This window comes from Panthera tigris, chromosome A3, assembly GCF_018350195.1.
Source record: "Panthera tigris isolate Pti1 chromosome A3, P.tigris_Pti1_mat1.1, whole genome shotgun sequence".
NCBI lineage: Eukaryota > Metazoa > Chordata > Mammalia > Carnivora > Felidae > Panthera > Panthera tigris.
Window position 1 is genome coordinate 118,378,288 of NC_056662.1, and position 27,319 is coordinate 118,405,606.

The 27,319-nt window shown below is 53.7% G+C and overlaps 1 protein-coding gene across 4 annotated transcripts in view; it reads left to right on the top strand.

The window, feature by feature from the left end:
• OTOF (otoferlin) overlaps window positions 1-27,319 on the top strand; it is a 92,524-nt gene that overhangs the window by 47,839 nt on the left and 17,366 nt on the right. For all 4 annotated transcript variants that reach the window (XM_042982334.1, XM_042982333.1, XM_042982332.1 and 1 more), the window contains 17 exons: window positions 4,336-4,409; window positions 6,017-6,143; window positions 6,613-6,667; window positions 12,495-12,626; window positions 16,160-16,222; window positions 16,609-16,693; window positions 19,250-19,409; window positions 19,768-19,954; window positions 21,909-22,095; window positions 23,826-24,049; window positions 24,504-24,612; window positions 25,126-25,306; window positions 25,399-25,519; window positions 26,107-26,207; window positions 26,328-26,418; window positions 26,563-26,679; window positions 27,018-27,170. In XM_042982334.1, coding sequence (XP_042838268.1) covers window positions 4,336-4,409; window positions 6,017-6,143; window positions 6,613-6,667; window positions 12,495-12,626; window positions 16,160-16,222; window positions 16,609-16,693; window positions 19,250-19,409; window positions 19,768-19,954; window positions 21,909-22,095; window positions 23,826-24,049; window positions 24,504-24,612; window positions 25,126-25,306; window positions 25,399-25,519; window positions 26,107-26,207; window positions 26,328-26,418; window positions 26,563-26,679; window positions 27,018-27,170 — 2,167 coding nt within the window. The remainder of the gene's footprint in view (window positions 1-4,335; window positions 4,410-6,016; window positions 6,144-6,612; window positions 6,668-12,494; window positions 12,627-16,159; window positions 16,223-16,608; window positions 16,694-19,249; window positions 19,410-19,767; window positions 19,955-21,908; window positions 22,096-23,825; window positions 24,050-24,503; window positions 24,613-25,125; window positions 25,307-25,398; window positions 25,520-26,106; window positions 26,208-26,327; window positions 26,419-26,562; window positions 26,680-27,017; window positions 27,171-27,319) is intronic.

Consider the following 27,319-nt stretch of genomic DNA (forward strand, 5'->3'; position numbering starts at 1 on the left):
CCATCCCTAGTCCTCACATGGGATACAGTCATATTTTCATGTGTGGGGCATTAGGAGGATTGAAAGGGGAGGGAAATGAGATTTTTTAAAAATGTTTATTTAGTTTTGAGAGAGAGAGAGATAGAGAGAGGCAGAGTGAGAGCAGGGGAGGGGCAGAGACGGAGGGAGACAGAATCTGAAGCAGGCTCCAGGCTCCGAGCTGTCAGCACAGAGCCCGATGCGGGGCTCGAACCCACTAACTGTGATATCATGACCTGAGCCAAAGTTGGACACTTAACCGACGGAGCCACCCAGCAACCCAGAAATGAGATTTCTAAGAAGAGACTAAGCAACTTGAAACTCTGTAGCCAGGTGAAGAAAAGCTATAAAAACAGTTTTAAAACTCTGAAAGGTTACCGTGTGGCAAAGCTGGCTAGTTTCAAGCTCTGCTGAGAAGTAAGTAAAAGCGTGTGCAAGTTGCCGTAGGAAAAACGGAAGAATCCAGCCATGAAAGAACTCATGTCCCCTTGAGTACGTGGGATGTTGAGAGAGGTTGGTCTGGGGACGTGGGAAATCTATTTCCCTGATGCTGTTTGCTTGAGACTTGCAAGGGGTTGGGCCACCGAGGAGAGCTGAGGAGCCAGCTCCCTGGCACACAAGGGCCCCCTTAAGTACACAAGGGCCCCCCACGCCTCCTGGTTCCACGAGGGCACGGAGGCAAGCAGGCCAGTTTGGGGACAAGTCCTCGTCTCAAGGGCCAACCTGTCCTGCCCAGATGTGGCAAGATATTTGAAACTAACTGAAATTCAACACACTGTGAAAAAACAACTGTAGAGCCTGCAATTATGAATTAGCTATTGTTGGGGCATCGGAAATAAAGGAAATACACCCACCAAGGGGCACCAGAACACGCCCCCAAGGTTTGAAAACGTGGCTGTTTAAACAATGCAAAGCACCATAGACCCCTTTTCTCTTAGGCAGGAGTTTCTCCTGATTAGCTGAGGCCTGAGCTAGTGAGCCTGGGTTGTTCTGATTGAAGGCAGTCTCAGATCGTCAGGCACAGCCCCTAAGTCACAGCCTCCAGAAGAATACACAGACCTGAGTTAATGTCACGCCCAGCTCACTAAATTTAGTTCGGCCAATGTTCCCAAGTCATTCTGAATACCAAGCTCCCTCTTAGGACCCCAACCACGACATCCTTCTAGATCTGAGCCGTGGAACCAGCAATGAAACCATCAGATCCATAAATGAAGACAGAATTTACAAATAAGTGAACTAACCTTAAAATCTTTTCTCTAGAGGGAAAGAGTGGTCTAACTTGTGGGTGCGTATCATTCTGACTGCAGCGAATCCAGCAATGGGGAAGCCCAAGTGGGACCGGAAATCCCCAGAGGGCCCTAAGAGGGCCACCTTCCCTGGCTCCCGCTTCTGCTTCCCTGAAGCCAGGAGTAAGGAGCCGCTTGGTGGCAAAGCATTTTTTCACTGAGTTGATTATTGGCTTGTTTTCTTTGTCTGTTTCTCACCACATTATATTTTTAGTTATTGAAGAACTCAGGCCAGCTGCCGCATTTTATTTAAAAACAAGAACAAACACTCAGGACCCCAGCGTACCAGCAACCTCATCAAAGAATTACACATTTTGGAAATCTAAGTCTTTGATACAAGCTGATAATCTTCGAACATCCCTGACTAAATTAACATTTATTTCAAAACTAACTTTTACCCTTGGCCAAGAGAAGCAGGCACGCCGTTTCTGGGAAGCGGTGCAGCACTAGGCAGAAGAGACTGTTTCTATGGTCAATTTCTGATGTGTCATCGACCAGAAAATTCCAAAGGGCAGGGAGAGCTGAGGCCATCATGCTCTAGTGCACACTGTCCAGATGAACTGAAGAACAAAATTCGTACGAATTCTGGACATTACATTCACCCTACACGTTCCACATTTTTCATTAAGGGGTAAATCTTCATTTTGAGATACCCCCAGGCACACAGGAGTACCGCCTGTATACCTGTCCACCGGAGATGGTTAGTGAGGCAGGGTCTGGGAAGAGGTGCTTCTCCTTTGATTGATTTCAGGGAGAGAATTGTAGGATAGTATAGTGTTTTTTTTTAAAGTCTCAATCTCTGCTTCCAAATACGTTTGTTTTAAGAAATAAAGTGAATTTCAAAATCAAGGGCCATAACTGCCCAGGGGAAGCCCCAGGCCCTTTTCCACTTGGGTGGGTCCTCGGGACCAGCGTCAGAAAGCCGCAAGTCATTGACCTGTGTGATGTTTCATTACCAGTCATTAACTTTCACAGCAGCCTCTTCCAAAATGCGTTGATGCTAAGACCATTTGTGAGTGAGCGCCTTCTCTGTAAGCCTGGGCACCGTCTGTGGGGCTCTTCACAGATGGCACCCCCATCTGCACACTGCGTTGGCACACGGCCCATACGTACACCTACAAGTGCAGGCCCTGGGAACTTTTCACTGAAGTTCCGAACAGTCAGGATGGGATCGCCACTGACAGAGAAGTGCAATCCCACAGGACTCGGGACGTAGCAGTTTTGGCAGAGGGGGCAGGAGCAGTGTGCTTCAACTCTAGCTCTGAGCCTCAGTCTCTTCTTGGGTTGAATGAAGAGAAGCGTATGTCCCTCCCAGGATCGCTATGAAGATGAAATGAGTAAACATCTGGAAAAGGCTTTGGCCCACAGTAGTTGCTCAAGAAAAAATTATATAATGCCGTGTTGGCATATGTATAGATACCTCCCCTTATTAGAAGGGGAGACACTTTCTTTCCCTTCTTTCCCTTCTCCTCCATTATTATGTTCCAGACAACACGATGCTGGCCGGTATAGACACATCAGTGTTACCTCAGTCTTCCTTGACCCACCTCATGGCTTTTTAGGAAGCCATGAACACACTAGTGTTTCCTAAACTGTGAGCTGCTGCCCATGGAAAGGTTCTTGACTGCTCTTTCACTGGGATACAGACTCACAGCCCTCTATGTCTTGCCCGGAAGTAAAGAGAGCAAAGAGGAAAGAAAGGCCCGGGATTAGGGTGGGGCCAGATTTGGGGGAATAAGATTGGCCCCAGCCTTGAGTAGGGCTTGAGGCTTTTAGGCCATCCCTACAAGGACAGAAAGGTTTTGCCCAACCTCACGTTACCCAGAATAATGGGTATCTTGGGATACCCATTACCCATTATCTTGGGATACCCATTACCCAGGGGATCTTGGGAACCAAAGTCAAGCCTCCACGGGGAGATAGACGCATGACCCAAAGGTGGGTGGGCTCTGTTGTAGGTGAGCTCAGAGTTTGAGTCTGCCCTGGCCCCCTCTGAGCCCACATGATGACAGGGCCACACCCAGGAGGAGGGAGAATGGGAAGAGAGAGTCAGGTATCCAGCTCATGCAATATTGATGGGGTAATGGAATACTGCACTTTACCCCCTGCTGATCCTACTCCGGGTCCCTCCTGGCACCGGGGATCACGGGCTCAGCTGCAGGGACATCACTGAAGGGACACTGACGACCCCTGCCCCCTTCCCTCAGCCCCCCTGACTTCGAGGCCCTTCACCTGGGGGCACAAGGCCACACCAAGCCAGAGAAAGAGGTAGGAACTATGGAGCTTGCCATACGTTCCTGGGGGTTGGTTGAAGTGGGGGGTGAGGGGGGGGATTCCGCAGTGAGCAGGGACAGGCAGAAGGGGTGGAAGCCAGCACCAAAGATAGATGGGAAAGGGCCCATCTCTTCCTTTTCGCTGGGGACCGAACAGAATCTGAGGGTGCGGAGAGATTGGGAAAGACAAGGCAGGAGTTGCACACCAGGGCCATTTGAGAACTGAGCAGCTAGCTTCAACCACATCTCAGACCTCCTCCTTGGCCTCTGCCCCTCTGATCCTGTTCCTGTCTGTCTGTCCTGATGCTTTGTCTCTGGTCATCTGGCTTTCTTCCCGACCAGCTGAGGTGGGGTGCACGGACAAGGAAGACGAGCTCGGAGGCATGGTGGAACTCAGAGCTCTGAGACTGGACTGAGGGAGCTGAGGACAGCCCAGGACCCGGGAGGGCTCCACTCAAAGTCGTTCTTCCCAGCCCAAGATCACCTTCTCTGATCCCTGGGCCCTGACCCGCTCTTCAGTGGTGTGGAGGCATGAGAAAGAAGGAAGCAGTGGGGTCTCCTCTCTGCCCTAATTCCCCCTCGTGGCTCCTGCTTTAGAAAGGTTGGCCCCCACGCTATCTCAGGACTGGTACGTGAGGGGCTGGAGTATGAAGTGCCCTTTCTCTTACGTGTTGTCTCGGGTTTTGCTCTCCTGTGTTTGTGTGTCTTCCTCCCGGCGTCCATCTCCCTCCATCTCATTCTGGCGGCTCGCCTCACAGAGCTGGGAGAAGTGTGTTCTCCGCCATGAAGCTCGGCAAGAACCGGTCCCACAAGGAGGAACCCCAAAGACAAGGTACAGACGCACCCCCAGCCAGGCCAACCCCCGGGCCTTCTCTGCGCACCTTACGGAGACCAAACCCCTCCCCTCCGCGGGCAGCGCCCCAGCAGGCTCGCCTGCGATTGGCCGGTGAGGCCGCTTAGGTGGGCCCTAGCCTCCCATTGGCTGCCGGCACAGCCGGGCCCTGAGGGTGGTCTTCAGGAAGGGGGCGCTCCTGGCACAAAGGGTGGGAAGGGCATCACCACTGGTCTAGAATTTAGCAGTACTCTCTGGTGGGCCTGTGTTTGAAAGGCTCCTCCTGCCCTCTCTGCTCCCCACCCCCCCTCCACCTTTTTTCCTGCACACAGAAGCCTAGAGATTGTTCATTAGAGAAGGGAATAACAAAAAAACAAAACAAAACAAAAAAAAAAAAAAAAAAAAAAAACCGAAAGTGGTTTGGCCAATTCCCTATTTCTGGGGAAAAACCAGCGTCCCAGGACCGCTTACCCAGTGGCAAGACTCACTGCCCTGTCTTTCCCCATGCCTTCTCACAAGGCTGCAGGGAAAGCCCTGGGGGAGAGAGGCAGGGTGGAGCCTGGGAGGCTGAAGTGACCGGTGGCCCTGGTGCCACGGGAGCAGCAGCCTGGGGGGAGGGCAAGACAGCTGTTAGAAAGGAGGCGGGGGGACCGGGAGAAGACGGGAGAGAATTGGATCAGATAAGGAAGCAATGTGGAGCTTTCCCACCCAAGTCTGTTGATCACCTGCCCTCCTTCAGAGCTCCTGGCTTCCCCCCTTAGCATCCCCTGGGTGGCCCACTGGCCCCAGCATCTCTCTCCCTCTTGCCTCCATGCCAATTCTAGCGGTGCCCTTCTCCTTCAGACTGGAGAGGGTATGATTGCTGGCTGAGGCCCAAACTTACCATTCTTCCGTGGTTGCTCAGTATGGTCAATTCTTCATCTCATTGGATATTACACCTCAGCGCAGCGTTAGGGTCTGAATTCCATCAGCTATTTTACATGGATGAGTTACTTCTTAAGCTTCAGTTTCCCAATCTGTGACGTGAGAATAGTGCCTATCTTGACAGGACATGGATATGAGGACAGGAGATACGTGCACGAAGTGCCTGACATTGTGCCTGGCATAGAGTAGCCTCTTGATAAACAGTAGCCATCGTTTGAAAGGTACATAAGTATGAATTTTTTATTGCCCCTCCCCTTCTTCCACAAAGGGTATTCAGCGCTTATGTAAGAAATACACAACAAGAGTTACATTCAATCAAAATACAAAAGCAAGACTAGGGGTACCTGGCTGGCTCAATTAGGAGAGCATACATACGGCTCTTGATCTCAGGGTCGTGAGTTTGAGCCTTAGGTTGGGTGTACAGATGGCTTAAATAAATAAACTTAAAAAAAAAAATCTTTAAAAAAAAAAATTTTTAAAAAGCGAAACTAGATATAATATCAATTAAAATCAAAGATCAAGATCAGGTGGGAAACACTGCGGATAAACAGGCCATACATTCTAAGCAGATACTGCCAAGGAAGCCCGGAAATTGACTGTTAGCTTCCTGGATAGCAAAGCGCAAGGGGAAAGACAGTCACTTGTTCCACCATCCAGCCCACCTAATGGCCTTTCTTCTGCAGATGAACCGGCCGTGCTGGAGATGGAAGACCTTGACCGCTTGGCCGTTCGGCTGGGGGATGGGTTGGACCCTGACTCTGTGTCTCTGGCCTCTGTCACAGCTCTCACCACCAATGTCTCCAACAAACGGTGAGCACACGGGAGTCCCGCAGCCCAAACCGCCTCCACCTGTTCAGGCAGGACCCAGCTTGCCGCGTGTGGAATTCGGATGGGGAAGAACCAGGGTCCCTGGGTGGCTTCTTCCTAACCCTGCCCCTTTCTTCTTTTCCCGGATGTCTCTCACTCTGCTGTTCCTACAAAGGCAGGAGGCTGCTCCCAAGTCATTGCACACCCGCGGGCCAAGGGGGATCACAGAGCTGCCCCGCACACATCTGAACCTGTTGACCTACTGTCTATCTCTCCGTCACTGTGCCGTTAATCCTCTCTGTTGGGGCCTCTGAAAACAATTAATCCCCATTCTTTTGGAAAGTCTTGGAGTACACGAATACCATGATTCTGTCCTCTGCCCTTCGCCAAGGTCCAACCAGTGCCAGTGCCCTCCTCCTCCCCTGCAAGCAATCCCCTTACACCGGACCTGACGGTACCTTCTCCTCCTCAGATCCAAGCCAGACATTAAGATGGTGCCAGGTGCTGGGCGGCCCGTGGATTACCAGGTAGGCGGGGCAACTAGAGGCATCGCTCTGAGACTCCACTCCAGTGGGTGGTTCTGGCCAGGCGTGCATTATAGACTCTGGATGCATGGATCTGAGGGTCACAGAGAACCACAAGCTCAGTGTAAGTTCCCAAACGAAGCTCGTTTCCGGGAGGCACTCGGAACTAGAGAGGTACAAACCTAAAGAGCTTGAGAATTCTGCTTATGCAGAGGACTTTGTGTCCAGCACTGGACTTCATCAAGTTGGAGGGACCTGGAAAAACCCTGAAAAGACCAAGGGGCACCACTGTCTATCATATACGTCTCTGAAGAAAGATTTTTTGATGTGCTTTTTAAAATTGTTGTTTCCATTATTTGTAATGCCAGAAGTAATGTAATGTCAATCCTGGTTATCCATAGATGGTGAGAATGTGGGTGGGGTTTTGTTTTTTTTTTTCTTTTTCTTCTCTGGTCTCTGAAATTAACACTTAATGTTTCTGTTTGTATGTTTCTAAAACTCGAGACAAAATGACTGAGATAGGGAGAAATTTGAAGCTGTAGGATTGTTAATGTGGCCACAGTGCAGGCAGGATGTGTCACGAGCAGGGCTGAGCTGTTGAGAGAGGGCCACGCGGGGCGTCTGAACCCCAGGACAGCCCTCCAGGCCTGGGGCCTGATCATGGGCTTTGCAGGGCCACACCCCCAATTTTGTTTCTTCTTGCAGAGTTGATCAGAGCCTGAGATACTCAGTTACACTAACACGATCCACGATGGACTAATGTACAAGCCAGAAGCACCTCGTACTTATTTATAAACTGGAAACCGGAAGGGCCCATGGACGACCCATTGCCCTAGACCCTTCACTTGGGGTCTAACAAGACCCAGTTATGGGTCAGAGGCCTGGGCATTCCTAGGACTGAGTGAGTGTGCTCACTGGTCAGAGGAAACAGCCTTTAGGGGACCCCGCCTGGCTACCACTGTAGCGCCTGCCCAAAGTGTCAGAACCCGCGCCCAGAATCAGAGTGAGCCTCCTCTCCCAGGTTAGAGCTTTATCTCTGAATGCTCATCTCCCCGACCCTATGCACACCACCCCTTCTTGAAGGCGACAGCCCCGCGGCCACCTCGTTCAGGTGATGATATAAAGGACGAGGAGGTATCTGTCTTTGTATCAGGTGCAACTGGTCATGTTTTCTCAAGGACACACCTTGTCTCCCTTAATCCTCGCTTCAGTTTGTTTTCAACCAGTTGGTGGCCATCTTTCCAGGTGCTTGAAAATTAGCCCCAAGCAGTGTCAAGTGACCCTGGCCCTGGCCCTGTGGTTTAGACAGCCTCAAGCCACTGGGCTCCTTGGAGGTTTGGGAAATGCTGCCCCCTCACCTCTCTGCCAAAACCCAAACACAGAATATCGTAAGACGTGTGAAGGCTTTTCTAGGGGGCTGGGCCCAGGGCTCTGCTCCCCTGTTTTCTGAGAACAGGAAAATTCCAAAGGACAAAGATCTGTTTGTCTTTGTATTTCCAGATACTGTTTCCTTTACAGTGTCACCGGCCTGCCACGTAAAGGCACATAGAAAATGGTTAATATAATTGTTATTTTCTAGAAGGCTTACAGGTACTATGCTAGGAACTGTGTGTGTGTGTCTGTGTGTGTGTGTTTTCCATTTAAGTTAATATAATTCTTACAACCTCCTAAATATAAGTATTACTACATTTCATAGGTGAGAAACTGAGGCACAAGGAGAGTAAGGAGCTTACCCTAGGTCACACAGTTATTCAAAGGTCAACTCAGGGTTCAAGTGCAAGGGTGTCCAACTGAAGCAGTCCGAGTGACTAATTTCTTTCTAATTGAGCCTCTTGGACAGTCACCCCCTCTGTTCCCCGCCCCCCCCATTCATCTTTGGCTCACTACCTACTGCTTGTTTTCAAAGCTCTTTCAAACTGCTTCCTGACAGAGACCTTTATTAAGTGGACCCCACTTTCCCCCGCTAAAGACTTTGCAAACATCCTGAATTGAACAGAACAGTTGTCGTATTTAACCGAGTAACACAGTATTTTCTGACAGGCTCGTTCACATCTCAACAATAAGTATCGACACACTTGGACAGAGCACTCTGAGGGTACGAGCGTGGATTTATTCTTACTTCCAATAAATACAATGTAGAAAGCAAGAAAACCTACCAAAGGAATGTCACTCTCTGGAGAACTTGGCTTTGCCCAGTTAGAAAGACCTGAGAAAGCGCACCCAGCTGGTGGGAGGAGAGGGACTTAGATGAACTCAGATCTGGGAAGGACCCCGAGGACTGGGAACAGGCAAAAGGCCATGGCATACCCATCCCCTTTGTTTCTTCTGGTTAGAATGTATGTAATGTGCAAGCCCTTTCCCGATTATTGGCATCTCCGAGGCGAGAAGCCACATTCTCATCCCAGCGAATATGCAGTTTCCCCCACCAGAGTGAGCAAATCTGAGCACTTAGCAGACATGTTCTCGGTGGGTCATGGGGTCCTGAGTGTGTTCCCTGCCCTCTCTTCTGGGCGCCAAGACCTAATACATTCTCACCTCTGTATCATCTCCCTGCCGCTGACCCGCAACCCCAGCCTCAACTGCAATATTGCACCCACTTCCTGTCTGATCTCCCCACCCTCATAATGCCTCCTCCACTCCAACCTCTATGCCACCACTGGACTGATCTTCTCAAAATGCATATCTGGCCATGTCCCATCTCAGCCATCTGGAGATGAGAAAAGGCAAAGGGTGTTTCAGAAGGGCGGCTCTCACGGGCCTGCCACCTGCTATCTCCAGCTCCCCCCCGATGTTCTTGCGGCACAATCGGATCCCTTGGAAGCAGGTCACAGAGCACCATGACTCTTGGGTTCTTCCAGGACAGAGGTATAGGTTTACACTCAGCACTGTTCCTTGTGACAGCCTCATGAAGCCACCTGGGGATTAGGCCCCTTATCTTGGAAGGAGAGGGCTGAATAGGCAATTACCAAGAGTCTCCCCGATCAGCTGATCAGTCAGGCCCTTCATGGGTCTATTTGCCTTCTCCTCTTCTACCCTGGAAAAATCAAGTCCTCTGCTGATGATTGGAGAATGGAAGGAAAGGATGGCCAATCCCCTCCCTCAAAATTTGTTTTATTTGTTTTATTTATTTTTAATTAATTAATTTTTAACTTACATCCAAGTTAGTTAGCATCTAGTGCAACAATGATTTCAGGAGTAGGTTCCTTGATGCCCCTGACCCATTTAGCCCATCCCCCCTCCCACCACCCCTCCCGTAACCCTCAGTTTGTTCTCCATATTTATGAGCCTCTTTTGTTTTGTTCCCCTCCTTGTTTTTATATTATTTTTGTGTCCCTTCCCTTATGGTCATCTGTTTTGTCTCTTAAAGTCCTCGTATGAGTGAAGTCGTATGACATTTGTCTTTCTCTGACTGACTAATTCAAAATTTGTTTTAAATTTCAAGTCCAAGTGACATATGCCCCTCCCCCCCCATAGAGCCCCAGGTGGGGGATGGGGATGCAGCAGGAATAACACTCCCCTCCCCCACCAACGCCATACAGTAACCTCAATGGTTTCAGGGTTCCCTGCAGGGCCACCCCTCAGCTACAGAAGAGCACCTTCTGGAGCCTTTCTCTTCCCACACTCCCACCCTTTGCTCCTTTCAACCCTCTGCCCTCCTCCCCTCCCCACCCTTTCCCTCCTGGGTGTCAGAGCTCCAACCAGGGTTGCTCACCATTGTTGGCTTTGCTCAGTAGAAGAAGGTGGAAACTTTGGGTCCTGAGAAGGAGGAGAGGGCAAAAACGCTGGCATCACGCCTGGGCCTCTGGATAAAAATCATAAAAACTAACCAACTGCTCACATTGGGAAGGTTAATCTCTTGATGGCATATCTTACTGCCTTATTATGCCAAAACTGTGTCTGTCTACTTTCCAGTCTTGAGTTACAGAAAGTGTTTTTATTTTTTAATGGAGGGGGTTAATTGTGGGAAAATCTAATGAGATTTTTTTTAAGCCTTTGGCATACAAACTTTCATAGAGGTTAAAACCCTATAAACTACTGTGCAAGAATATTCCAGACGGACTTGTAGTGCCTGCCTACTCTCTTCACAGGCAACTTCCCAGAGCTAAGTTGATTAGCTATATTTCCTTTTTAGCTCCCTGAAGAAATGGTAATTATTAAACTTCTCCAGAGCTCTGGAGTCTGAGCTTCATTGCCTTTGGCACTTCAAGTTCCAAATAGAAATGCTTACTTTCGTAGTTCAAGTGTTGCTTCAATTAGTAAATATTCAGTCTCTAGTTCTGTATACTTTCTTGGCAATGTTCTCATTGGCACTGAAGTTTTTATTTTTCTTAACATCGTTAGTTTTGATGTATGGATTCTTCTTAGCCCTTGGAATATTTATAAGACTTTGATGGATACAGTGGATGATCATTTTCATGGTTACAGTTTTTTTATGAAATGGGAACATGATTTTCTTGACTAAAATCGTATTTAGAAGTTGCATCGAAGCACAACGATTGAAATACCAAATCTCCAAGATGAGAAGTATAAAAAGTAAGGCCCACAGTTTCACTGGAGGAGTGAGCTGAGGTAAATGCTAACACTAGCTTAGCACAGGCTGTTTTGTTGAAACGCAAGTTCGAGAGAGTCAAACGGAACGATCGTAAGCATCTACAGGACCCTACCTATTTGGGAGACTTTGAGAAGCCATTTATAACAATAGCTCATATTTTCTAGAGCTTGTTTATGAGGCTCTGTGACACACATTATCTCAATTAACCTTCACCCAACTTTGTGGATGGATGGTGTTTCCACTTAGAGCTCACTCCGTGAGTCTGCACAGGTGCCTCCTCTCACCCTTGGTCATGTATAAGGTCTGGGGCTGAATGCCAGCCCAGCCAACCCAAACCTGTGTCTCTTTCTATTTTGTCATGGCCACCCCAATGGGGACTGACACCTCCAAATCCAAAGCAAGAACTGATGGCTTAAAATGAAGGTTCACGGGGCACCTAGGTGACTCAGTCGGTGAAGCGTCCGACTCCTGACTTTAGTTCGGGTCATGATCTCACAATTCGTGAGATCAAGCCCCACATCAGGCTCTGCACAAACAGTGCAGAACATGAACACTTGTTGAATGAATGAACAACTTAAAAAGGGCTTCCCAGCATAGACGTAAGATTCCAGGGAGCTGGACGCCCCCTGAAAAGACACAGAACCCACAAAACACACAACATCAAGCCAGCAAAGGTGGCTCAGGTTCCCAAAGAGATTAAACAAAAGGGGGAAACCAAGAATGTGGAAAGCGGGTGTGGGGGGGAATTCCAGAAACACGAAGCACTCTCAGAGGCCTGCAATCTTAAAATGAGAGATGCTGGGGCAGGAAATTAAAGGACATCAATGAAGACATAGAAAGCTTAATCCCTGAGCGCATGAAACCCAGGGAGTGGTTTGCAGCTCTCTAGGCGGTGGAGCCCTGGAGGCTGGGGGAACACTTGAAATCCCTGCGAGCTTTGAAAATACTGATGCCTGGTCCCACTGCCCAAGGTTGGATTGGGCTGGCCTGGAGTTTGGCAGGGACACCAGAGACCCTGGTTTTTAACCAGTGCCTTCCTCCTCCCCGCTGGTAATTACAACACACACTTCCAGCCTATCCAGCCCACGCCCTTCCTTATAAATGAAGACACTGAGGCTTAGTGGGGAAAAGAGCCCGGGATCCACAGCAGATTAGAGACAGTGCTCGGGCTGGAACCCAAGTCCGTTGTTGGCTCCCTGCTCCTGGGCCCCGACTCCAGGAGGACGAGCGGCAAGGCTCACACGGCTTACCTCTGGCCTCCCCCTCTCCCGCCCGAAGGTCAGCATCACTGTGATTGAGGCTCGGCAGCTCGTGGGCTTGAACATGGACCCCGTGGTGTGCGTGGAGGTGGGCGACGACAAGAAGTACACATCCATGAAGGAGTCCACTAACTGCCCCTACTATAATGAGGTCAGTGCCCCGTGGCCCTGGGTGGGGGGATGAGACTTCCCTAAATGTAGCAGGAGGCTGGGCTCCAGCCACTGCCCCCAACCCAGGCCCATTAGAAGCAGCTGGGAGTCAAGGGGCACGAAGGGCTACCAGCAAGGGGGTGGCCCGTGCTGTTACAACCCATTAAGCCCATTTTACATGAGGGGACATTGAAGGTCCTGAAGAAAGTCCTTGCCCAGATGCTAAGGGCCAGAGTCACCCTGTCTGCCGGGCTGCCTCCATGGTGCCTGGACCTCTGTGGGGATCCTTCCAGAGCACTGGCCTTGACTCTTAGGGCATGAGAGAGAAAAAGCCCACAGGCCCGCATGGCTGGGACATCAGTGCTCAGGAAATGCCCAGCCCCCAGCCCCACGTAGCGACCTTCCCAGGAGTCAGGAAATTCTGCCTCCACATCTCTGATCTTACATCAGGGCACATCCCTCACTGGAAAAGCCTCTAATGTATACGGAGACAGGTGCCCCTGGCCTTCCATGGTTATATGATGTGGCAAAGCCACGTTTGGCTGACTCAGGGACTCACCTTGCACCCGCCCCGCACGCCTCGTGTTTCGTCCAGCTTGCTTCCTCCGTCCCAAGAAAACAGAGCTGCTCGCCCCACTCTGTGTGTCCCCAGCAAACTCCTACTCCCTCCAGAGCCCAGGCCAAGTGTCCTTGCCGCGGAGTGGTCCTCCTTGCACTCTCTGGGTCAGAAGTCAATGCACTTCTTTTTCTGTGGCAATAATGTCTCTGAATTGCGGTTGGTCCTTCGTGTCTCTGTCCCTGGTGGACTGGAGGCTCCCGGTCTCCTGTATCACTGTGGCCCAGCCCAGAGCCTGGCATGTCCCTGGAAGCGTTGGGTAACACTTTGCAGATGGTTACTCCCTCCCCGCCTCCCCCCCCCCCCCCCCCCCCCCCCCCCCCCGCCAGGAGAGAACCAAACATTGCTGAGTATGTGCTGCGCTTCAAGCCCATGCCTGGCAACGCAGGGGCCGCAAAGATGACAGTTTTTGCCTGAACAGGCCACCGCCTACTTCTAGCCTAGAAACGGTTTCCCAAACTCCATGTTTATATGCACCAAGACTATTCCTTCCGCTCACGTGAATCTTAAATTTGTTCTCGATCATGTTTGTTCTTTTTCACAAACCCAGGTAGCTCTGATTTAATTTCTGTTTCCTCTAAACCAGCGTTTCTCAAACCCATCACTGAGGACATTTGGGGCCAGTTTTTGGTATAAGGGGCTGGACTGTGAATGGTGGGATGTCGAGCGGCATCCCTGGCTCCTACCCACTCGATGCCAGTGGCAACCCCCACCGGTCTCCAGGCCTTGCCAAATGTCCCGCCCCATCGCCCCCGTTGAGAACCACCACTGCAAATGATCTTCCCGTGATTCCTCCTGGTCCCAAAGTGGGGCTTTCTTTTCTTTTGCTTCTTGTCCTATGCCATATTCCTCTTCATTGAAAAATATCCCTGGTCCCAGAGGTGTACTACTTCTGGCTAATTCTCCGAGTTGGCAGGAAGCTTCCTTTGACTCCACTGAACGCAAAGGAGGGACATGAGAACAATCAGCATGACTTAGCAGACTTCTAGGTGGTTAGACAAGGGAAATATGCTCGGGAAACACAAGGAATATGACCACAAGACCACTCAGAGAGTGCAAAATTCTGGTTCTAGCTTGGCTAGCTCGCTCTGCTAGGGCTGACACAGCTCTGAGACAGCTGGCCTAGCCTTTGCCTCCTGCCCAGCTCGAGACCTGTCTTCATGTGGAGGGAGGCTCATGGCCATTGCCCTCCTAGAACAGCCTGACTGTTCAAGACCAGGCCAAGACCGCTTCTCCGTGGGCACATCTGGTCCAAGTCACTGGCATCTTCCTTCTGCCTAAACCACTCTCCCCTCTGCCCTAGATCCTTCTCTTTCTTCTTCCCATAGAATCTAGCATTACCCAGTCCACTCAGCGCCCCCAACTCTGCCTTCACTTTTCCCTCAGCTCCTCCTTTGCCTATAAGGTGTTCTACTCTTGAATATTCTCTCCGAGTACAACTAGGGGAAACCCCACTGCTCAGGGACAGGAACTAGAAGTCTGTCTGTCTATCCACCCACCCACCCCTCCATCTAGCCATGTCTTTCCCAATCCCACGTACTTCCTGGTGACCACCCCTTTCTGTCCTCACACTCACAGTCCAACTATGTGGGCTGTCCCCACTGCCTCTCTTCCCAGTCATGCCTCGATCTCTGCCCCCTGGCTTCATTGAAACTGTCCTCCTCTGGGTCACCAAAGACCATGCGGTCCCCTAAGCATAAGTCCACGTGCCTCTCTCTTGACTGCCCAGCCCTTTCCATCCTCTCCACGACCCACCCCCCCTCCCCCGCCCTGGGGGCCTCTCTGTTCCTTTCCCCTTCTCTCCAGCCCTTCCCCCACTGCCTTTCCTGACGTGCTCCCTGTGCCCTCTGCTGCTTCTTGGAGCCCTGCCCTGGACCGGTCCCTTCCCGTTCTCTCCTTGGGTACTGCCCCCAGCCCCAAGGCGTCAGTTGTCACCTGCATGTCTAGATCTCCACCCACCTCTCCAGAGCTTCAGTGCCCCCGGGCAGTGCCACCCGGACATGTTGCGTCACACACAGCAGTTGGCGTGTACGGGGCACTGACCACGTGCACTCATGGGTTGAACGCTTAACAAGGGTCAGCTCGTTCAGACTTCATGACCAGGCCTCCAAACCCCGCCCCCTCTTTGATGGTGCCCCTGGGGCAGTTCAACACGGCAGCCCCGAGCACTATCCCAGGGTGGTAAACTGAGACCCAGGGAGGAAGCAATTGGCCCAACAGTAAAAACTCGGTCGATCTGGTTCTAAAGGCAGCACTCTTACCCACAGTGCTCTAGTGTGAGTCCCCAGAAGCCAGGAACAGACTCTCCTTAGACATTGACCCGAAGCCTGTTGGCAACGTTTCTTCCTTGTCTCTGCCCACACATTCACCAAAGCAGTGGTCCCTCTGTGCGCTGCCCCCCCACTCTCGTTCCTGGCACCTGCACACCAAGGCCAGGAGAAATGGGGCAGGGGCTGAGTGGCAGCTCCCAGCTCAGGGAGGCAGTTCACACCCACCACATTTTACATTTACAGCAAATTGGGTGCCTTCACAGCCTTATTTTACATTTCAACGCCGCTGAAATCAGGACAGACCTTCTAGGCAGTAGAGCATCGTGGCTTAAGGGCACTGTGTTGCCTGTATTAACTGCACGGTATCTTGTGGTATCTTACCGAGGCTCTGAGGTGGGTGTCGTTACTCCCATTTCACAGTTCAGGAAACAGATTCAGACAGGGTGCTGCCCAAAGCCACACAGCTCTCACCTGCCGCGGGGTCAGGGGGGACCAGTGGCGACCACCGCTGCTCGCCTGAACTTCGGGGCTCAGGGGAAATGGCCAGAGTACGAACGGGCACTGCTAGGAGGGAGGGACTCATCACTGCCCTAGGCCGTTAGCCGCTGTCCGCTGGGTGAGAGCAGCTCTGGGTCCTTCCCCCTCCAGTACTTCGTCTTCGACTTCCACGTCTCTCCGGACGTCATGTTCGACAAGATCATCAAGATCTCGGTGAGTGGGGAGCCACTAGCTCGAACTGCACCTTCGTGTGCCCTCCAAAAGGGCACCCCTCCGGGCGGACCAACCGTTAAAAGGCAGCCCCGTGCCCAGACACACAGCCGGGCTGATGTGGGCCCCTGTCACCTGTTCAGCCAGGTGCCTCTGTATAGGGTCTGACCTAGTGACCCGTACCTGGCAGTCAGCAAAAATGAGGGCAGGAGAGATTGATGCTGAGCCTCAGCGAGCCGTCCCTGCCCTGCCAAATGCCCTCCCGCTTCACGGAAAGGCTCCATGGCCCAGAAAGACAGGTGGTGCCACCATCAGACCACCTCACTCCTACCCCGCGGAAAGCCTCAGCCCTGCCCCACCTGACTGGGGCTGGTGGTTCTGCCCGGAAGGTGATTCACTCCAAGAACCTGCTGCGAAGCGGTACCCTGGTGGGGTCCTTCAAGATGGATGTGGGAACTGTGTACTCCCAGCCTGGTGAGTATCTATGCCCACAGCTCAGCAAGTGTGGCACACGCCGTCCTTCCCGCCCTGGTGATCCCTGGGCCAAGCCTGGCCAGGACCATAAAGTCAGTGTGAGGCTACTGGGGGGCGTGGCACGATGGGGTGTTGCACACGGCCGCCGTGACTACCTGTGTTCAGGCTGCTGGATTCACAGGAGCCCCGCAGGGTAAGGGCATCGCCCCCTTTTTTTTGACCTGAGGGGCCCGGGGCTCAGAGAAGCGCTGGGGCTTCCCCCCAGTCACCCAGTCGGTCTGGGGCGAAATCAGGCTGTGTGACTGCAGACACCCACGGAGCCACACTGTCCTCTCCACAAATGGAGTGTGGCGGCTTCTGAGGGATGCAGGGCCCGCCGACCATCCATTGAGGGACCCGGGCCTCCCGAGAACAGCCATGAGGGGCTGTGGTGACTAGTAGCATTGTGGGTCCCCACGGGCCGACACTGGATGCGGTTGGTGAGGGAACCCTGAGGGGTGGCCCAGAGGACTCGTGAGGCATGGGCCGGGCAGGGGAGGTGCCCTCAGCCTGCCAGATGATGATGACTGAGCACACGGCCAGCTCGGGAACCACGGGCATCCAAGCCGGCAAGGGGCCCCAGCCCGTGTCCCTGAAGTGAACCCACCACTCAGGAGGCAATAATGACTCCATTGGGCCCTTGGACAGGGACGATACAATGTCACCCAGAGTGTCATATTTGACCCTCACAAAACAGGGAGGTAGGCATCAGCGTTCCTTCCCATTTTACAGATGACACAAGGTGCCACTAAACTATTAAGTTAAATAAATTGGCGATTTCTTCCAGTTCGACCTCGTAGACATTCGGCTGGTGCACGCTCTGTGACTTAGACTAGGGAATCGGAGCCCAGACCCAAGGTGATACACACAAACATCACAAAATCATAGAACACTCAACCTGCAAGAGACCTTAAAACATCTAGTCCAGCTTTTCTATGAAGATGAAGAAACTGAGGCCCAGGGTACTGAAGAGACTTGCCCGGAGCCTCCTGGGAGTAGAACCTGGTCTCCCGGCTGCCAGGCCAGCCTTTTCCACTGCCACACACACACCGTGGTCCTCAGCAGAGGGTGGCCCCGGTGACCATTAGCGCTGTAGGGAGCAGGGAAGAGGGCCAGTCTCGATCTGGTGCCTCCCAGGGAAGCAGTCCCCACTGTGGGCCGTGGGCTGGCGTGACACTGGCGTCCTTGAGGAGGCATCCCACCGCCGTACCGGCAGCAGGGGTTTGGAGAGTCAGTGAGGAGTCTGACGTGGGCCCCTGGGCTTCCCAGCGGTAGAGTCCTGGTAAGGAAACCACCGCCACTCAGGGAGTACCTGCTAAGTGCCAGGCACCCGGCTATTGCACACCGTCCCAGCGGGCCTACCCCCCACGGCCCCGTGTAGACATCATCACTGCATTTCACCGGCAGGAAAACAGGCTCAGCAAGCTTACATAGTGGGTCCAGGGAAAGGAAAAGAATGCAAACCCAGGCCCAGGGGGGCCCAAAGTCCAGGCTCTCCGCTAGGGTAACCCACCGCCAGATTTGCTGCTTCTCCTGAATCTGTTCCTGAGCCTGGTACCCTTCAGAGGAGCCTGAAGTGACATGGCCCCTTCAGCTGGGGCACTGATGTCTGCACTCTGACGGCCTCTGTTTTGGCCTGACCTCCCCGATGAGTCCCTGGTTGCTGACCCAGCCACGGAGTCGCTGGAAGCACGATGCCAGGGGCACGGGACTCCTGGGTGCTGCTGGGAGTCAGTGGTAGCAGGATCTTATGGAGCTGGTAGGCTTTCCCGGGGACCGGGGCCTGTTTTCACCCTGGCAGGACCACATTTGCGCCATCAGATGCAGCCTCGGGACACTGCTCAGTCACTACAGCTCCCTGCTGGAGATGAGGAAGGGTCGTACGAGGCCCCGCCCATCCTCTGGTACCTCGTAGAGGAGGTCTGGAGTGCTTGCAACCTCCCAGCCCAACAAGCCTTCCCTGGCGGGTGTCAGAGAAGTTCGAATGGGGGAAGGGTAGGAAGGAGCCATTCCAAGCTCAAAGAACCGCAGCTATAAAGGCAGAGGGGTATGAAGAGCGCCTCGAATTGTTCAGAGAGGAGAAAGCAGCCGGGCCCCGCAGGAGCACAGGGGCAGGGCGGGATGAGTGGGGTGAGCCGGGCAGGGCTGAATCGGGAGGCCCCACAGACCACGCCAAGGTCCGTGGTCTAGATACTCCAAGCACTGGCGAGCCCCAGATGGTTCGAAAGGAGGAGTGAGGGAGGGGAAGCCTCTCTGAAGGTTCTGTCCGGCAGCTGTGTGCAGGTTGTCCGCAGGGGTGGGCTAGGAGGGCTGCAGGCCAAGAAACCAGTCTGGAGGGTCTTCTCTTCAAAGACACCACACTCAGGGATGCGGGACCTTGTCCCAGCTGCTCGCCCCTCTGGGAGCCTCTGTCTCCTCCTGGCCATGCTGGGGACCGGGGGCCTAAAGACGCTCGGCCTCACCGCTCTGCAGCTGTCCCAGGGCGGCAGGTGCAGTCCCCACCCCTCGCCACTGCAGAGCACCAGTTCCACCACAAGTGGGCCATCCTGTCGGACCCCGACGACATCTCCGCCGGGCTGAAGGGCTACGTGAAGTGTGACGTGGCCGTGGTGGGCAAGGGGGACAACATCAAGACGCCCCACAAGGCCAACGAGACAGACGAGGATGACATTGAAGGGTGAGGCTCCCATCCCACCACAGCCCCTGGAAACCTGACCTAATCCTTCCTTTCCCCAGCAGGAGACCCTGGGGAGGACTTGGCCTTCAGACCCCACCCCTCACTTCCCTCACCCCTGTCCTCGCCCACCCCCAGACAGCCCAGCTCCTCCAAGAAAGACCGAGGGCAGGGCTGGTCTCGGCATCCGCAGACTCTCCTCCCAGGAGAGGAAGGACTGAGGCGGTGGGGTGTGGGGGAGGGGGGCCGGGGGGGCAGGAGTTCACGGAGATTGTTCCGGGCCCCAAAGTTCTGCCGACGCCAGGGCAGGACTGGGGTGCCCAGGCCGGGCCACCACAGCCTTAGCTGTATATACTGGCAGGAACTTGCTGCTCCCCGAGGGGGTGCCCCCCGAACGCCAGTGGGCCCGGTTCTACGTGAAGATTTACCGAGCAGAAGGGCTGCCCCGTATGAACACCAGCCTCATGGCCAATGTGAAGAAGGCGTTCATCGGGGAGAACAAGGACCTGGTTGACCCCTACGTGCAAGTCTTCTTTGCTGGCCAGAAGGTACTGGGGTGCAGGATACAGGAAGCTGGGTTTGGGGTGAGAAGCATTAGAGGTACGGGATGATTGGGGGAGGGGGGCTGGAGGAGGATGTGGGCAAAATCAGAAGCCGGGTGATGCCTTTGATCCCCTGGTGCATTGGAAGAGAGTGAGAGGTGAGGGGAGCTCCAGCTGAGAGGGGCTGGGGCCAAGGCCAGGTTGGGGGTCCTCCCTGCCTCTGTGTTCTAGACACCAAGAGCTAAGGCAGGAGCATTGAAAGGGAGGAGAGTCTGAGAAGCTGGAATGGGGGAGAGCGCCTGCCAGATATAAGTACACACACACATATACACATGCCACACATACACATACACACATGCATACACATGCATATACACATACCACATATACATACACATATCCCCCACATGCATACACGTATACCCCCCACATGAATATACACATACACATACATACATGTGTGCACACACACAGCACATATACACATATACATGCATACATACAAACACCATCCATATACACATATACACATACACACACCTCAGATGTACACATGCATACATACATACCACATGCCCCGTATACCTACATATACATACACGTATGCATACATACACACATCCCACACACACATGCATACACACGCATATACACATACCACATATACATACACATATCCCACACATACACATACACACATGCACACATGCCTATATATACCACATACACACATACACACATGCGTGCACACACATGTAGACATACCATATATACATACACAATCCCACATACACACATGCATACACACATGTACACATACCACATATGGATACACACATGCCACACATACACATGCATACATGTGTATATGCACATCCCCCACACACATACACACATACACACATGCACACATGCATATATACATACCATGCATACATACATAATCCCACATACACATACACACAAATACACACATCACACGTACACACATATACACATATCACATACACACACCTCACATGTACACATGCATACACAGACCACACCTACACACATGAATACACACATACACATACACCTGTGCACATACACATTGCACATATACAGACACCATGCATACACACGTACACACATATGCACACATATACACATATGATATACACATACACACACCCCAGATGTACACATGCATACACACATACCACATGCATATATACATAGCCCATATACATACATACAATACACATAGGCATGCATACACACGACGCATACACATGCATACCCACACATATACATATACATACACACATGCCACACATACACATACACACAAATATGCGCACATCACACATATACACATGCATACACATACTCCACACATACATACATCCTACACGTACACATATGCATGCATACATAATGCACATACACATATGCATCCACACAGTCCACACATACACACATGCATACACACGCATATATACATATCACACACACACACACCCCACATGTACACATGTATACATACCCCCCCACATGAATGCACACATACATACATGTGTGCACATACACACACCATTATATAATATACATGCACATATACAGACACCACAATACACACATGCATATACATACCACATACACATACATACACCCCCCATGTACACATGCATACACACACCACACGTACACACAGGCATACACACATACCCCACATACATACATACACATATACATATGCATACATACACAAACATGTACCCACACACCCCCACACATGCATATACACATATACATGTGCACACATATGCACACCACATAGACACATACACTTGCACACATACACACACCACACATACATATACATATATGCATGCATGTGATATACACACACCACACATATGCGTACATGCACGCACACACACACACACAAACCCTAACCTTCGCTCCCTCCCACCAGGGCAAGACATCAGTACAGAAAAGCAGCTACGAGCCACTGTGGAATGAGCAGGTCATCTTTACGGACCTGTTCCCCCCACTCTGCAAGCGCATGAAGGTGCAGATCCGAGATTCCGACAAGGTCAACGACGTGGCCATCGGCACCCACTTCATTGACCTGCGCAAGATTTCTAATGATGGAGACAAAGGTCAGCAGCAGGAGACTGGGTTAGAGGGGAGGGGACTGAACAGAAGAAGGGAGTAAGACCTCCCCCCTCACACCTCCACACCTCCACCATCTCACACCTCAGCCTGAAGGGCCTGGGCATTGTGAGGGCTTGGTCAGCAACCCCTGCCTCAAAGGAAAGTCATGGCTCAGGTCTGCACAGAGCTGACAGAGCCTGCCTGAGCCAGGCTGCTTGGGTTTGAACCCCAGCCCTGACAGTTAGTAGCTGTGTGATCTTTGAACCTGTTTCCCCATCTATAAGATGAAAATAATTATGTGTGTATACATATAGGTTACATATATGTATGTGTAGACTGCTGCCATAGTCCCTATCTACAGACTTGTAGGGACTGACCCCTTCTAGGACCCAGGCACTGGGTACCAGGGAAATAGAGCAAGAGAAGTATCCATTCCTGTCCTCATGGTGTTCACTGGGGACTAGAAAGGCGGATGTGCTACCAAATGCTCAAAACCTAAGGCCAAAGGCACAAAAGGCCACATATTATATGATTTCGTGTATACGAAATGTCCAGAATAGGCAAATCCGTAAAACCAGGAAGTAGGTTAGTGGTTGTGGGGGAGGGGAAGTGGGACTAACTGCGAATAGGTACAGGGTTTCTTGGGGGAAGGGGTGCAAGTGTTCTGGAATTAGGTGATGGTTGTACAACACGGTGAATATACTAAAAACCTCCAAAATGCATATTTTAGAACGGCGAACTTTCTATTATGTAAAGGATCACATTTTAAAATGGTGAATTTTATATCCTGTAAAGTATATCTTGATTTTTTTAAATGGTATAATTTGTTTTTTTTTAATATGAAATTTATTGTCAAATTGGTTTCCATGCAACACCCAGTGCTCATCCCAACAGGTGCCCTCCTCGATGCCCATCACCCACCCCGCCACTCCCCATCAACCCTCAGTGTATTCTCGGTTTTTAAGAGTCTCTTATGCTTTGGCTCCCTCCCTCTCTAACTTTTTTTTTTTCCCTTCTCCCCCATGGTCTTCTGTTAAGTTTCTCAGGATCCACATAAGATCTGGTATGGTCAGATATGGTATCTGTCTCTCTCTGTGTGACTTATCTCCCTTAGCGTAACACTCTCCAGTTCCATCCACGTTGCTACAAAAGGCTATAATTTGTTTTAAACCAGGCAGAACAAAAACCAAACCAACAAAGCACACGCAGCAGAACTGGACCCTGTGTCACACAGGAGACCACAAATTCCAACAAACGGGAGAAGTTAGTAGGGACGAGGTGTTGGGCCGGCCTCCCCGGACAGAGCGGGGATCTTCGGAGAGGAAGGGGGAGGTCAGCGGAAGCGGGTGGGATGCCCGGTGAGGTGCCTATCTACACAGGCAGCAAAGGGCCAAAAGGCCACGCTGAGGAGTTTGAGACGAGCTGGCATCTGTCTTTCGAGTAGGCTGTGGGCAGCCCTGCTCCGCATGCCAGGAAGCAGGGAGCGTGACCCAGGGAAGTGCTCCTGGCCAGGGGGAAGGCCGCCCCCAAGCCTGCCCACGCACAGCAGACGCGAGCTCTCCCTGCAGCCTCCTGTTAGCCGCTCGCTGGCCCGCAGGCTGTCTCTGGCCTCAGACATTTCACCGAGCAAGGCACGGGGTCCTCAGCTCTGCAACCAGGAGGTGCAGGCCGGAGCCCCCACAAGAGGTCCCACCACCCCGGGTGAGCCCCTTGTCCCTCTCCCCGTGGCCCACAGGCTTCCTGCCCACGCTGGGCCCGGCCTGGGTGAACATGTACGGCTCTACACGCAACTACACGCTGCTGGACGAGCACCAGGACCTGAATGAGGGCCTGGGGGAGGGCGTGTCGTTCCGCGCCCGCCTCATGCTGGGCCTGGCGGTGGAGATCCTGGACACCTCCAATCCTGAGCTGACCAGCTCCACGGAGGTGCAGGTGGAGCAGGCCACGCCTGTCTCGGAGGTGAGGTCCCGGGGGCGGGGGGGAGGGGGGCGCTGGGCTGTCCTCCAGAGCCCCCAGCTCAGCCCGCTTCCCGCCGTGGCAGCCTGGGCCTGGGCCCTGCCTGTGGCTGTCCTGTCTGCCTCAGAGGGCAAGACCCCATGACGAGGCCTCCTTCCCAGGGAAGCAGGAGCCCGCGCCCTGCTGGGGGCCTCTGTTCCTTCCTACTGCTTGTGCCTGACTCTGCCTGGAGGTCCCCAAATGGAGCCTCATCTCTGCCCGGTTCCTGGCCATGGTGGTCCTTGTCCAGGGATGTCCAGGCTGGAGGGCAAAAGAATTTGGGCCTCGGCACAATGGGGTGGGATGTCCCCCACCATCAGCCCACGAGGCCCGTCTGTAAAGGAGTAGGGAGAAGCCTGGCACCGGGCCCAACATCCTTGCTGAGGTTTGGGGATGGTTTGAACCACCTTCCCCACAGAGCTGCACGGGGAAAATGGAAGAATTCTTTCTATTCGGAGCCTTCCTAGAGGCCTCAATGATCGACCGGAAAAATGGAGACAAGCCAATCACCTTTGAGGTGACCATAGGTGAGTGCTGGGCTCACAGAGGGATCTTCAGGCCTGGGAGCTGCTGGGTAGTGACCGCCAGGCCCTGCACCACAGGCGGGGGCAGGGGAGGGAAACTTTGACCGCTTCCCTTTGCACGTCCTGAAGCACCCACATAGTACCCAGTGTACCTACTCGAGGGCACACACCCGCCCACAGGGGTACCACCTGCAGGGCTGAGCTGTGTTCCGGACATGAGGAAGAAAGTCTTCCCTGCAGAAGGGAGAGGGGACAGAGTAGGAATACAGCCATGCCCGAAGCTGGACCTCGAGCTCAGCGGTCAGCAGGGCCGCTAGCAAGATCTTCGCAAGGGGCGGAGGACGTGGGCGCCTTCCCCTGGTTAGTGTTCTATCGTGTCCAAGCAGGTAGACTCGGGGCACCCTCCCCACTCTCTGATTCACCTCTTCGCTCCCACAAACCTGAAGCAGTGGATCAGCTGGCAGGAGCCTGGGGGGACAAGACTCGAGGCCCTCACCCGCCGCTTTCTGCCTCCAGGCAACTATGGGAATGAAGTTGATGGCCTGTCGAGGCCCCAGCGGCCCAGGCCCCGGAAGGAGCCTGGGGATGAGGAAGAAGTAGATCTGATCCAGAACTCCAGTGATGAAGATGCCAGTGAGGGTGGGGACCTGGCCTCGGTGTCCTCGACTCCGCCCATGCGGCCCCAGATCACCGACAGGTGGGCCAAGTGCATGGACTCCCGACTCTCATGGCCTGGCCCTCCCACCTCCGGGGGCCCCAGTCCTCAACCCCCCACCTCCTCCCACCCAGGAACTACTTCCATCTGCCCTACCTGGAGCGCAAGCCCTGCATCTACATCAAGAGCTGGTGGCCGGACCAGCGTCGCCGCCTCTACAACGCCAACATCATGGACCACATCGCGGACAAGCTGGTCAGGGCCAGGCTGGGGGCGCGGGGTGCTTCGGAGGGCCTTGCCCAGCTTGGGAGCCTCCCCTGCAGCACACAAGGCAGCCTGCCCAGCAGCTTGCCATGGGGAGGGTGGGGGACAGGGGGTGAGGATCGCAGGAATAGCCCCAGCGGGACCTCTGTTCCTGTCCCTGCTCCCATGTCCTGGGAGTGGGCGGAGGGCCCAGGGGCTACCTGGAGTGGAGTCCGGGAGTCCTGGCCCATCCGGTCCTGGTGTCCCCTGGGGGCCGCTGGCCACTCCCTCTGTCTGTGGCCTGCACTGCCCTCCCACCCCCCATCTGGCCCTGAGTTCTGCCCAGCCCCAGCAAGTCCACCGGGACCACAGCCCCACAGCCCAGAGGGGGCTTCTTCCTTCTGGAAGAAACAGAACCTGGGGAATTGGTGGTTTCCGTAAAGTGGCAGGACCCTGGGGAAGGGGGCGGGGGAGCATGGCGCTAGTGAGAGGTCCCAGGTCGCTAGCCCCGAGGTCCCCTGATGCATGGGGGGAGACGTCTGGGGAGGCTGAGTTTGGGGGGCTGGGGCTCAGCATACACCCTCACTCCGGGGCCACAGGAAGAAGGCCTGAACGACGTGCAGGAGATGATAAAGACGGAGAAGTCCTATCCGGAGCGTCGCCTGCGGGGTGTCCTGGAGGAGCTCAGCTGTGGCTGCTAGTGAGACGGGAGGGTGGGGAGCAAGGAGCTGGAAGGGGGGGGCTGGGCAAGGAAGGAGGTATCTGCAGGCCCGCTGCTGGCCCGTGGGCTCCGCTGAGCCCTGCCCCCCTTGTCCCCCAGCCGCTTCCTCTCCCTCGCTGACAAGGACCAGGGCCACTCCTCCCGCACCAGGCTGGACAGGGAGCGCCTCAAGTCCTGCATGCGGGAGCTGGTGAGGACACACCGGGGCTGGGGGGAGGGTGCCGGAGGTGGTGGGGGGACATCTGTCTCCGAGGTCACGGCCACCGGGGCCAGCCCCCTCCACCGTGCAGCATGGCCTGAGCCCCACTCATAGCACCCCCACACACACACACAGGAGAGTATGGGGCAGCAGGCCAAGACCTTGCGGGCACAGGTGAAGCGGCACACGGTGCGGGACAAGCTGAGGCTGTGCCAGAATTTCCTGCAGAAACTGCGCTTCCTGGCAGACGAGGTGTGGCCCCCGTCAGCGCGCGGAGAGGGGGTGCCCATCCCCTAAACCGGAGTGACTAAAGCGGAGAAGGGGTTGCTGCACAGGAAGGGGCTGGGCAGGACCACCGAGGAGGCCCCTCCTTCTCTGACAGCCCTCAGGGGACGGGGGTGGTGAACAAGCCCTTCGTCCTGTCGTGTGTTCTCTCCACTCCACCCGTGGGAGGGGAAGGAGGACCCTGCATCAGGGTCCCCTCTGCTCTGCAGACCCAGGCCTGGCCCTCTGAGGCAGAGATGCTGAGGGTCAGTCGGGCCCCGTGGCAGGACCCCTCCCTTAGCGGCCCCCCTCGCCCCTGACACCAGCCTCAGCACAGCATCCCCGACGTCTTCATCTGGATGATGAACAACAACAAGCGCACCGCCTACGCCAGGGTGCCCTCCAAGGACCTGCTCTTCTCCATCGTTGAGGAGGAGCTGGGCAAGGACTGCGCCAAGGTCAAGACGCTCTTCCTCAAGGTGCCAGAAGGGGAGCGAGGCTGGGGGGAGGGGGCGGGGGCGGGGCTAGGGGCCAGGGTTTGCATCTGGCTTCCTTCAAGGGATCAGCCTCCCCTTGGAGGGAGTGAGCCCCCAGCCCTGGGGCTGGCAGGTGCTCAGAGAAAAGCTGG